The following is a 13,204-nucleotide window of genomic DNA, read 5'->3' as shown; positions in this document are numbered from 1 at the left end:
GATTAAAGTTGAGGGTTATTATATCACAAACAGACAAAAAGGATAAAAAAAAATGTTTGGGTTTTTTTTAAGTATATCAATAATTGAATATAAAAACAAGTGTGTCTACCCACTGTCATTGATCCAACTCTATGGGTTTATTAGTTTTTCTTCACTTTTGTTCAGTCTGGGTCTTATTTTGTTCATGTTGATTTATTATTGATTCTTGTTGATTTTATTCATTAATTTAGCTGTTTTTGTTCATTTTGTTGCTTATTTTATTATTTTACTTTATTTTATGTCAATGTTTTGCTCATTTTTTCCACATTATTATTTTGTAGGTTTTTATTCATTTTTGTTCATTTTATCCACTGTCACTGATCCAACTCCATGGGTTTTACACAGACAAAAACACAGCCTGGTGCATATACAATCTAAAAAAAAACCATCCCAAAACAAGTCACATATCTGAGTCTGTTTTCAGTCCAAAAGGAGCAAATGATGATGAGGATTTAATGTTTTTTTTTTCAACATACGTGGCTGTAAAAACACTCAGTTTGGATTGTTGATGGAATAAATGAACATAAATGAAATGTACTAGTATGTTCTGACACTTTCTGATGTGAATAAACTGATAACGACAAGTGTAATGTTGGAACTGATCAGTATCAGGTGGAGAACACAGGCCGGGGTGTGAAATATATGAAATGTTGGGTTTGGTTTTATTTTATCAGCAGAAAAAAACTTTGTATTAGAGTCAGAAAAAAAATTTGGATTAGAGTCGGAAAAAAACTGGAAAAGAGGTTTTTACTCCATTTAATAATAACTTTAATGAATTTTGTAATGAATCCAAATGTTTTTTTCACTGTAAATATCAATGTAATGTAAATCAGTCTCAGATTTATAATAATTCTTCATTTAAGCAACAAAATAACATGTTACACAAACTCTGGACATGAATGAATGAATGTAAACATTTTACTGCTGAAAGATGCTGAAGTATCTAGAAACAGATGGAAATAACACTCACAAGCCTTTACGACTAAAATACTGTAATTCCACCAATGAACAGGTGTTTATGGATGTAAATGTACAAAGGATAAAGTTATAATATTAGGAAAAAAATATAATTTTATGAGTAAAGAGTCAAAATTCTGTCCAACTTTAAACCAAAAAGATGAACTGAATGCAGACGTGGAGCCTATTCCCCAGATATTTCTACCTCTTTATGACTTTTCTCCAAACATTATGTCTTTATTCTGTAAATATGGTCCTTTAAAGTAATGGTCATTTTCAGCCTAAAGCCATAATCCTCTCACTTTGTAAAAATGCTGATAGATGAGTTATTGTGAAGGCGTCGTCTCCGTTAGTGATTTCTTCAAACATCTTCCCTGAAACTATTGATTGAATTCACTTAAATTTGATCTGGATCTTCTTTGGGACAACGTTTACGGAGTTTGTTCACAGTTTGTAAAAATGTAGATTTTTTCAAATATTCTAAATGTTCCTTTCCTTCTAATGGTCCATATTTTGATGGTTTCTAACATGTAAATGGTTTCACATATCAGTCTAGTTCCTATTGATCACTGATGGAAGTCATATCTGGACTTTGATTGGATGAGTTGAGTTCTCATCCAGTGAAAGTCCCGCCCACTTCTATAGTTAGATTGATGTGCATCCAGACCACAGGACTGGAACATAGAGACAGAACCTGACAACCTCACACATTCAACTGGGGATTGATTCTGGATAGTCCAGTTCCACTGTATTAACAAGAAATCACATATTCACAATCATTTCATGACAAGAGGAAAAATACTTTATTCCAACATTATGGGCAGCAGTGTTCTAGCATCAGAACCTCTAAGTAATGACCACTGCAACTGAAAAATAGAACAAAACAATCAACAGGAACTAAATAAGGAACAGGAAGAAAAATATAATGAAATAATCACCAAAATTTACAAAAATTAACAAAAAAATCAACATAAATGAAGAAAAATGAAAACACGGGACAAATAATTCATCATAATTAAGTAAATACTAACAATCAACGAAAATTATTCAAATAAGCAACAAAAATGAACTAAATAATTGTCATAATGTATCAGAATGAAAAATAGCAAAACAATAAAACACTAACAGGGAAAAAAGAACAAAGTAACAAATGAAGAAAATGAAACAAAATAAGCAAAAGAAAAAAAGAGAAAAAAAGGGAAAATGTAAAAAAAAAAAAAAAATGAAATGAAGAAAATATTCAGCTAAATGAAGAAAAAATATGATAAATGAATCATCAAAACGTACAAAAATTAACAAAATAATTGCCAAAGTGAATTTAAAATGAATAAAGAAAACTCAAATTGATCAGCAAAATCAACAAAATAATGAACATAAATGAAGAAAAATGAAAACACTGGACAAATAATTCATCATAATGACGGAAGAAAAAGAATTAAGTAAAATTAATGAAACAAACATCAAAAATACAGAAAATAATTGTCATTGAATTAAGTCTGATTTACGTTGTTGGTGTTGGTGGATCCACCACCCTCCGCGGGAGCCGTAGGGGCTGGGTGCATTGTGGACTGGGTGGCAGTCGACAGCAGGGGGCTCAACCACTTGATCCCCGGACACAGAGTCTGGCTCTTGGGACATGGAATGTCACTTCGCTGGGGATGGGGGGGGGGCAGAGCTTGTGAGGTTGGTTGAGAGATACCATCTAGATATAGTCGGGCTCTCCTCCACACACAGCTTGGGCTCTGAAACCCAACCCCTCAAGAGGGGCTGGACTCTCCATTTCTCTGGCGTTGCCCGCAGTGAGAGGCGGCGGGCTGGCGTGGGCTTGCTTATAGCCCCTCAGCTCAGCCACCATGTGTTGGAGTTCACCCCGATGAACGAGAGGGTCACGTCCCTGTGCCTTCGGGTCGGGGACAGGTGCCTTACTGTTGTTTCAGCCTACGGGCCGAACAGCAGTGCAGAGTACCCAGCCTTCTGGGAGTCCCTGGGAGGGGTGCTGGATGGTGCTCCGACTGGGGACTCCATTGTTCTCCTGGGTGACTTCAACACTCACATGAGCAATGACAACAATGAGGGGGGTGATGGGGAGTAACAGCCTCCCCGATCTGAACCCAAGTGGTGTTTTGTTAATGGACTTTCGTGCTAGCCAGTTTGTCCATAACAAACTCCATGTTTGAACACAGGGATGTCCATAAGTGCACTTGGCACCAGGACACCCTAGGCTGGAGGTCGATGATCGACTTTGCTGTCGTGTCATCAGACCTCCGACCATATGTTTTGGACACTCTGGTGAAGAGAGGGGCAGAGCTGTCAACCGATCACTACCTGGTGGTGAGTTGGATCAGCTGGTGAAGGAGGAAGCCGGACAGACTCGGCAGGCCCAAACATGTTGTGAGGGTCTGTTGAGAACGTCTGGCAGAGCCCAATGTCAGCACGGTCTTCAACTCCCACCTCCGGGAGAGCTTCTCCCAGATCCCGAGGGACACTGGGGACATTGAGTTCAAGTGGACCATGTTCTCCACCTCCATTGTTGAAGCGGCTGCTTGGAGCTGCAGCTGCAGGGTCTCTGGTGCCTGTTGTGGCGGCAATCCCCGAACCAGGTGGTAGACCCTGGAAGTAAGGGATGCCGTCAAGCTGAAGAAGGAGTCTTATCTGGCCTTGTTGGCTCGTGGGACTCCCGAGGCAGCTGATGGGTACCGGAAGGCCAAGCGTGCTGCAGCACGAGCAGTTGTGGAGGCAAAAACTCAGGTCTGGGTGGAGTTTGGGGAGGCCATGGAGGAGGACTATCAGTTGGCCTCAAGGAAATTCTGGAAAACCGTTCGGCACCTCAGGAGGGGAAAGCAGTTCCCCACCAACAATGTTTACAGTGGAAGTGGAGAGCTGCTGACCTCGACTGGGGATGTTGTCAGACGGTGGAAGGAATACTTCGAGGACCTCCTCAGTCCCACCCATCACCCAAGCTGAAGTCACCGAGGTGGTTGGCAAGCTCCTCAGTGGCAGGGCACCGGGGATGGATGAGATTTGCCCTGAGTACCTTAAGTCTCTGGATGTGCAGGGACAGTCTTGGTTGATACATCTCTGTAACATGGTGTGGCAGACGGGGACAGTACCTCTGGATTGGCAGACCGGGGTGGTGGTCCCCCTTTTTAAGAACAAATCTACACAACTATACAACAAAACTACACAATTATACAATACTTCTACACAACACAACTACATAAACTATACAACACATATGCACAACCATACAATTCATCTACACACCACACAAACACACTGTGGATCCTGGTCCCCACAGTCCAAATCCTCCAAGCAGTGGTTCAGTGAATGTGGTTCTGAAGGTGTAGATGTGGATCAGTTTGTCAGAGGAGACTCTGTAGAAGGACACAGATCCAGCAGGACAGTCCACATACACTGATACTGTACCAGAGGAGGAGGAGGAGGAGGAGGAGGAGGAGGACTGAGGGAGGGGTGTGTATTTGTTATTATGACAGACCCTGTATCTACCTCCATTACAGAACAGACTCCAGGACTGATCATTTCTTCCAAACACACAGTCATAACTGTCTCCTTTCCTTCTGATTCCTCTGTAAGTCACTGATATCCAAACCCGTCCACTCCACTGGACCGCCCAGTAACAGCGACCAGTCAGACCAGTTGAGCACATCAGCTGTTCACAGTACTCAAATCTGTCCTGATGATCAGGATATGACTGAACCTCCTCCACTCGTTCCACCTTCTTGTTGTTTTCAGACAGTTTGAGTTTTTCGTTCGCTGTGTTTGGATCCAGGGTGAGTTCACAGAAATCTGATGGACAGAAGAAAACACAAAACAGCTGCAGTTATTGATCAGTGATCAGCTTGATTTGACTTTAGGGAAAGACTAGAGAATGACTTGTTTGTAATTGTGTCCCTGGTTCACACACTGTTACTGTGACACAAATGACCATATGTTGGATTGGTGATGTGTGTGTTTTATAGCTGTAAGCTAGCTGCTAGCTGTGCAGTCACAAGGAAAGACATCGCATTAGTGTGAATATAAAACCACAGTTACACAACCTCACCTGGTACCACATTACAAACACTAATACTCAACAAAAGAATAAAAACTGAACACACTAATCAGTCAAATTAATCATCAATCAGTAAAATGAATGAAAATGAATGAAAAACTAAATTAAATACAAAGTTAACAAAACTAATAAAACAAAATATAAAATGAATCAGCAAATTAGCAAAAATGAAAAAAAAGAACAAAATAAGAAAAATGAAGAAAATACTCAAGAAAATGAATAAAGTGTTAATCTTGTTGAATATTTAAAGGATGTCCTTTGTAACTTTGCTGTTCTCACTCAGTTTCATTTAGTTTTTTGTTCATTTTGGTTCCATTTGTGTTATATTAAACTCAAGTACTGATAGTTGTACAAGTCCTAGTAGTTCATTCTAAGACCAAACAAAGAAGTCATGAAGTTATCATGAAAATCTTCCACATAAACATGTGACTAAATAAATGCTGATCATGTGATCACATAGATAATGTGTGTTCCAATGCAGATCACTGATGGGTCGCAGCGTCACAGCACTTTAAACCTCCACAGGTTTGAGTTCTGATGGTTTTGGGGAAATTCATGACGGAGACAAATAAAGGTCTGGTCTGAAACAGGTCTGTGTGAGTTTTACTTCAGAGAAGCTCTGAGATGTGAGCTGTAGTTGTGGTTTTTCTGTCTAATGTCATGTAGGCAGTAGTCAAGGACAGATAGACAGGAACTGGAATTTACTGACATTTCATTCCAATGGTTCTGTTCAGTCTGTGTCTCCAAGTTCACTGTCAAAAACCTTCTGATCAAAAACAAACTGTATTAGTGATGACCTTTACACAGATTTTAATTTTTTAAAAATCTTTCCCTTTTTCCTAATTGTCCATTAAATCCATAATATTACAGCCTTTATCTAATAGATAATAAATATTTATGGGAGTGATTTGATGTTTTGGGTTGAACTTGTTACTGTGACAAACTTTCCTCCTGATCGACTCAGCTGTGTTTTTGACTTTATTGTTTGTTCGTCTTCCACCTTTATCAGACAGCGGCACAAGAACGACACTAGAATGATCCATAAAGACAGAGGAGGTGTGATTGGCCAATGGTCTGAGGTTCTGAGGACTCGTCCCTCAGGGTATTTGTGTCATGTGATCCGTGTCCTGACCAATCAGCTGTCAGCTCACCCACTGTCTTCACTGACAGTTGATGTGTTTTCTAATGTGGTACCAGCTCTCACTGTATGTTCAGGTTGGGTTTCATTTGTAATCCAATGGAAATCCACTTACACTTCCTCAGACCTGGTCTCAACCATCGGACTCCACTGGGCTCCAACCTGGAAGGAAGTGGGGGGGGGGGGTTGTCAGATCAGCATTAAACATGGACATTCCATCACTCTGATCCACTCCAGCTTTTCTGTTCACATCCAGTCAATGGTTCCTGTCAGTCCCTTATTGAACGTCTGTATCTGTGACCGTGGTCTGGAACTTCAGTAAAGGATGTGGAATCAGCTGTGACAGAGTGTTCCTGTCAGCTCCACCTGTTCTATCACACATTATCTGTGTGTGCATCAGCTCAGTCCATACCTGACAGTGTCCAGTGTCCAGTGTGGATCCTCCACTAGAGCAGACAGCTCCTGTCCTGAGGCTCCTGGATGGTTGTAGCTCAGGTCTAGCAGTCTGAGATGGGACGGATTGGACTTTAGGGCTGAGACCAGAGAAGAACATCCTTCCTCTGTGATCTGACATCCTGACAGTCTGCAACACAAAACATCACACATCATCTGAGGAGGAAAAGAAGCAGCGTCAGCTGTTGGACACAGTTATTCTGTGGATGGATTTCATTCCAAATGGTATTTCACTGAAACCAGTTTCTATTTGACTGACTCGGTTCAGGACAAGATCTGAACACAGACTAAGACTAGTCCAGTCCCTGTCCAAAGTCTGGAAAGACCTGATCTTTTATTGTTACTCAGATAAATTTAACTGGATGAAGATTGACTTTGACCAAATAAAGACACAAATGTACAGATATTGGTCCAAAAACATCAAGTGCATAAATGAACATCCTTCACCACCTCCAAATCAAAGGTTCAATGGTTCATGGGTTCCAGTGTTTGAACAGACAAACCAGTTCCACTCCAGTCCAACCCTCAGACTGTAGACACTTTACTGTCCTTTGGAAAATATCTGTAGATTTAGACTCACTTGCTTCAAATACATCTTCATCCAGTTTAGTTCCTGTGTTTGTTTCATAGAAATAAAGGAACATGCATGTGTTTCACATCAGACACTGAACAGCTGGTCTGAAAACCAGGTCAGACTGATCCACTACAGGTACATCATGGTTTTAATCATCATCGTTCACACTGGTTGAACAATCCAAACCTGAGAGTCTCCAGTTTACAGTCTGGACTCCTTAGTCCATCTGACAGGATCTTCAGTCCTGAATCCTTCAGGTCCATGTTGTTGAGGTCCACATGAGTCAGACTAGAATACTGGGATCTGAGAACTGAGGACAGACCTTCACAGCTTCTCTCTGACAGGTTACAGATACTCAACCTGGAGGACACAGATGATATTTGGATTACAATCAGGTCAGGTCTGGACTGAAGGACCATCACAGTCCACATAGATCTCAGTTTGTTCTACAGCTCAGATCCAAATAAAGCTGCACAATGGACTCAATGCACAGCCTCACTACTTCCTGAACTTCAGGTGGGTCCTTTATTTCCTGTCTTTGATTATTGGACACACTGATTAATCCAGGTGTGCCTAATTAATCAGTAGACACAACAAGAATTAACAGACACACCTGGGTTAATCATTGTGTCCAATAACGAAAGACAGGAAATGAAAAATCCACCTGAAGTTCAGGAAGTAGTGAGGCAATGCATTGAGTCCATTTAGTGAAAAACACATTTTTTTTTTAATTGGCATTTGAGTCTGTTTGCTTGTTTATCAAATCAAATGCACAGATGACTCATTTAACAATGTCAAATCAAACAGAAAAACTGAAACTAGGGTAAAAATACCAAATCTTAAAAGTAGAAACATCTTAATGTTGCAATTTTCCTTTTTCATGTTTTCCACAGTATCTCCATCTGCTCAGTGTCACTAAATCCAAATGATCACAGTAGAAGAGAGGTGGGGTTGAACTTCTGTTCCCTAATTTTCCATTTGGATCACCATAAATCCTGACCTTTAAATTGTGGTTTTTTTCCATTTTATAATTACACAGGTTGATTTAGTGATTTCACTTGTGTTTGACTTGATTGTGCAGCTCTAGATCTAATACACCTGCATTTAAACAAGTACAACATGATTTAATAAAACTCAGTCAGGACCAAAAGATCAGAAATAATTGAATTCAGATTCTAACTTTATCTGACCTGAGAGTCTCCAGTTTACAGTCTGGACTCCTTAGTCCATCTGACAGGATCTTCTGTCCTGAATCCTTCAGGTCCATGTTGTTGAGCTCCAGATGAGTCAGACTACCGGACTGGGATCTGAGAACGGAGGACAGACCTTCACAGCTTCTCTCCGACAGGTTACAGATACTCAACCTGGAGGACACAGATGATGATACGATCAGGTCAGGTCTGGACTGAAGGACCATCACAGTCCACATAGATCTGAGCTCAGGGAGGAACACGATGCTGCTGAGAGTAGGAGTGGTTGGTTGGGTTCCACTACTAGCCTCTGTATTTGATTATTTGTCTACTCTTTATTCATCTCATCGTATGTCTGGTAGGGCTGCAATGACTAGTCGACTAATAGTCGACGGCAAAATCAGTCGATGACTAATTTAGTAGTTAATGGGTCGTTAGTGATGTCATCGTGTGTATCCAATCCCAGGATAAACCATGTTTGACCGTAACCAGTTGAAGTAGCTCAGAGTGAGACATCTGCCTTTTCCCAGATCTTTGATGCACTGACAGCACATGCACACTAATGATCTGGAACAGAAGGAGCAGCGGTAGACGCCCACTGAAGCCAGGCTACGACAAACAAACGGTCCAAAGTTTGGGAACATTTCATATGTGACACAACCAAGAAAACTGTCACATGTCAGATCTGTATCGGAGCCTGGTGGACCACGGGACCACTTCAACTATGAATGAACATTTACAGAGGAAACACGTTTATAAGATTTAGACCAACCTCGGAGATAGTTAGCTCCCATGCTGGTAGTGAGTCTGGTACTGTATGTGTGTGTGTGAAGGATCATGACAGTTTAAAGAGGAATGTTGTCATTTTGTCTGAAAATTTCATGATTAAATGAATGAATGATTGATGAATTTTATGCAGCTTTAAGACGAGTATGGGAGCCAAGGATGACTTTTTGCAGAAAAAGCAGACGTGTACTCCTCAACACACTACTGCTCTGACCAAGTCAATTCTAAACATGAAACATGAAATGTATTGGATCGACCCTGCAGTAACTGTTCTGTTAATATTACTGTTGGAAAGTTCAGCTGTTACTGACGGTCTGTAAAGCACTGAGTGTGTACGGGACTATGATGGACAGGTGAGTGGATGAGAAAGGTGCCAGTGTATGGGGGCGGAGCCAGTAAACCAGTGTGTGTGAGACGTATGAGCAGTAAAAGAGAGACAGAGTCAACAGTTAAGTTTCCCATTAATGTTTCTTTCTTTTTGTCGCCGTGGTTACAGCCGACAGTAACCAACCAATGTATTTACTGTAATGAATAGAAATAAGAGATATTTGTTTTTGTTTTTTTGTTTTGTTTTGGGTTTTTTTTTCAGTTTGTAATATGACTAGTCAAGTGTAGAGTTAGTCATGAGTTGCAGCCCAAGTGCCTGGACCTGCAACTAGAAGGGTATTATAGTCGACTGAATCACACGTGAACCTCCACAGCTGTATGTGTCTGGATATGGACGTTTCATCTGCACAATATCTGCTCTTTAAAAGGCCTGTGGAAAAGCAGCAAAAACAAGAAGAAGATGCTTCTTGCTTGGTTATCAAGACAAATGCACAGATGAGTCATTTAATAATGTCAAGTCCACCATAAAAACTGAAACTAGTGTGAAAATACCAAAACTTACAATTAGAAACACTTTAATGTTGTGATTTTCATTTTTCATGTTTTCCACAGTATCTCCATCTGCTCAGCATCACTGAATCCGAATCATCTCCATACAACAGAAGTTGTGTTGAACTTCTATTCACTAATTTTCCATTTAACAATAATAATAATAATAATAATGAATTGGATTTATATAGCGCTTTTCTAGACACCCAAAGCGCTTTACAGTATTGACCCATTACTCATTCGTGCTCAGATTCACACTCTGGCAGTGGTAAACTACATATGTAGCCACAGCTGCCCTGGGGCAGACTGACAGAAGCGTGGCTGCCAATTTGCGCCTACGGCCCCTCTGACCACCACCAAACAGTCATATACCAGTGTGGGTGGCACTGGAGGCAAGGAGGGGGAAGTGTCATTTGGATCACCATAAATCCACCTAAATCCTGATCTTTAAATTGTGGTCTTTTTCCATTTTATAATTACACAGGTCGATATAGTGATTACACGTGTGATCAGTGGCGGCTGGTGAAATTATTTTTTGGTGGTGCAGTATCCAGGTCAGTTTTCAGCTGCACTATAACCACATATCACCACTAGGATACGCCAAAGTACATGCACCACTATTTTAGAATATTCATTTAAATTAAAATAAAAATACATGGTATGTGTCATGTACGTTTACTTTGTACTTTTCATCATGTGTTTTTTTAGATAAGATTAGATATCCCTTTATTCGTCCCACAAGGGGAAATTCCATTATCTGTAAATTTCACTGTCTATCCTTCAAACATGCACATATTTCTATGACTCTATTGTTAAAGTCAGACATGTCCCTGGTGAGTCTCTTTTCCACTGATAAAATGGAAAATGCATTTACACCAGGGGTGAAGGTAGTACGGGTAGATCACATGACAGTAAAAAAAACAGAACATCAACCTTAGGGCAAAAACAAATCAAAGATATCACTCATGGCAGGAATCAACCTCACACCTCCTGCATCTAAACCAGTTGTGTTATCCACTGATCTATCCAACCTCTTAGTCATGGCTCAGTAGTTGTACTTATGGACCTACGCACTGATTCCATTTTTGAGGAAGGTCTTGATTCTTTTCGAGATGTGACGTTTACTCCTGTGGGCGGGGTTCTCCTATCTCTTGTATTGGAGGGGGTCTACTGCACATGCTCCCTTTATAATGAGAGTCTATTGTGATAAAGGCAGAGCTTTGGACACAGATTTTTGCCCCAAACAGGAAACACGTCAGTTGACTGTTCACTAAACGACAGAAAACATGTTTAAACTAGAGTCCGACCGATTAATCAGCCGGCCGATTAATTGGGCCGATTATAGCGTTTCACCAATTAATCAACATCGGCCAATATGTAGCCCATGTGGCTGATGTATTAACTTTTTTGCTGCATGGAGATTCTGTCGCTTGCTGCTCCTGTGTGTGTGTGTGTGTGTGTGTGTGTGTGAGTGACACGGAGAGTCGGATGAACAGTAAAGCAAGTTAGTTTCACTTTCACTCCTGCTCAGACAATGTCACTATCACCCCTACACACACAATCACATTACCACGGAGCTACTGCTAATCCCCCCCCGCTCCGACTCCGACCCCGACCCCCCCCCCCCACCAGTGAAAATCACGGACCGCTACCACACGCTCTGACAAGGATGGACAGCTAACACCCCCCCCCCCCCCCCCCCAAAAAAAAAATCACGGACCCCCTGTCTTATGAAGTGTTCACCCCCCCACACACAGACCCATGTCCGTGCACTTCCTGTCTACCACACAGTTTCATTCTGCAGGCACGCCTGGGTGGTAATAGTGTAGGGGAGACGGGGGACAGTTGTAACATGGGTCAGTTGTAACTCTCGCTATTGCTCCAATCAGGAATAACTTCGGACTCACCTAATTCACTCTGCACATGCTCAGTTCAGTCCTTAGTCCACATGGGAAGTTGTAGTGCCATGATGCAGACACATCAAAATTTGTGAGTGAAAACATAATTTTGTAGTAAGTAATATTTTTTGCTCTAATTATTTTTGTGATTGCATAGTTTGTATTTGAAAGTTGTGTAAATTATATTTGTGAGACAAACAAAGATTTATGCGACTGTTAATCCAATTTTCACAATTATCTGATAAAAGATTATTATATCCTGTGTAGATCAGTGTTCTTATTTCATATATCAGCCAATATATCGGTTACCGGCCAACATCAGATATCAGAAATCCCATATTGGTCGGGCTCTAGTTTAAACTCCACTTGAATGCAGATTATACACAGTACTCACAGCCTACATCATGTTTTACCCATTAAAATATTCATGTTTTTGTAAAATTATTTTAGGTGATTCCTATCGTCTTCTTCTTCATGTGAGACAGGTGGGGCGGTGCCCTAGCGGCCTCTATCGATGAGCTGCCACTGCTTGTGACTGACTTGATTGTGCAGCTCTAGATCTAATACACCTTCATTTAAACAAGTACAACATGATTTAATAAAACTCAGTCAGGACCAAAAGATCAGAAATAATTAAATTCAGATTCTAACTTTATCTGACCTGAGAGTCTCCAGTTTACAGTCTGGACTCCTCAGTCCATCTGACAGGATCTTCAGTCCTGAATCCTTTGGGTCATTGGTACTGAGATCCAGATGTCTGAGACTAGAGGACTGGGATCTGAGAACTGAGGACAGACCTTCAAAGCCTCTTTCTGATAGGTCATGGACAGTCAATCTGCAGAAACAGAACACATTGGTTTGTTCTATTAAAAACATCAGCAGAATAAACTGATCTTCACTAAACTCCACTTCATTTCAGTTCCAATAGTTCTACAGATAATCACTAGTTTTGGTCAAATATCAGGTTATAAAGTCAATGTATCACAGAGCTACTATTTCCTGTGAACACTCAGACAAACTGTATGGACCCTCACTGCTGTTCATTTATGATTATGGTTATGACCCCTTTATTTATCTGAGGGTCTCAGTAACACGTACATTTACAGATTTATTTAAAGAGAATCTGGAACCAGCATTGAAGACCAAACAGGATCTAAATCCATGGTCCACCATAAACTAACTCACATGTTTGATGGACTGGATCAGATGTGCTCCTACTGT

The 13,204-nt window shown here is 40.8% G+C and overlaps 2 protein-coding genes and 1 pseudogene across 2 annotated transcripts in view; 1 reads left to right on the top strand and 2 right to left on the bottom strand.

The window, feature by feature from the left end:
- LOC115436275 (zinc finger protein 664-like) overlaps window positions 1-13,204 on the top strand; it is a 1,196,486-nt pseudogene that overhangs the window by 519,932 nt on the left and 663,350 nt on the right.
- Window positions 1-13,204, bottom strand: part of LOC115436287 (zinc finger protein 431-like) — a 676,852-nt gene that overhangs the window by 21,040 nt on the left and 642,608 nt on the right. The window lies entirely within an intron of this gene.
- The window catches only part of LOC115436241 (NLR family CARD domain-containing protein 3-like), a 1,147,354-nt gene continuing 1,140,138 nt past the window's right edge, over window positions 5,989-13,204 (bottom strand). The window contains exons 12-16 of the mRNA XM_030159038.1: window positions 12,645-12,818; window positions 8,424-8,597; window positions 7,420-7,593; window positions 6,619-6,789; window positions 5,989-6,368 (exon numbers count right to left, since the gene is read on the bottom strand). Of these exons, the coding sequence (XP_030014898.1) occupies window positions 6,269-6,368; window positions 6,619-6,789; window positions 7,420-7,593; window positions 8,424-8,597; window positions 12,645-12,818 (793 nt within the window). The 3' untranslated portion in view covers window positions 5,989-6,268. The remainder of the gene's footprint in view (window positions 6,369-6,618; window positions 6,790-7,419; window positions 7,594-8,423; window positions 8,598-12,644; window positions 12,819-13,204) is intronic.

The sequence above is a fragment of the Sphaeramia orbicularis genome, chromosome 16 (assembly GCF_902148855.1).
Source record: "Sphaeramia orbicularis chromosome 16, fSphaOr1.1, whole genome shotgun sequence".
Lineage (NCBI taxonomy): Eukaryota > Metazoa > Chordata > Actinopteri > Kurtiformes > Apogonidae > Sphaeramia > Sphaeramia orbicularis.
The sequence above is the reverse complement of the archived record's forward strand: the minus strand, read 5'-3'. Positions and strand labels throughout refer to the sequence as shown.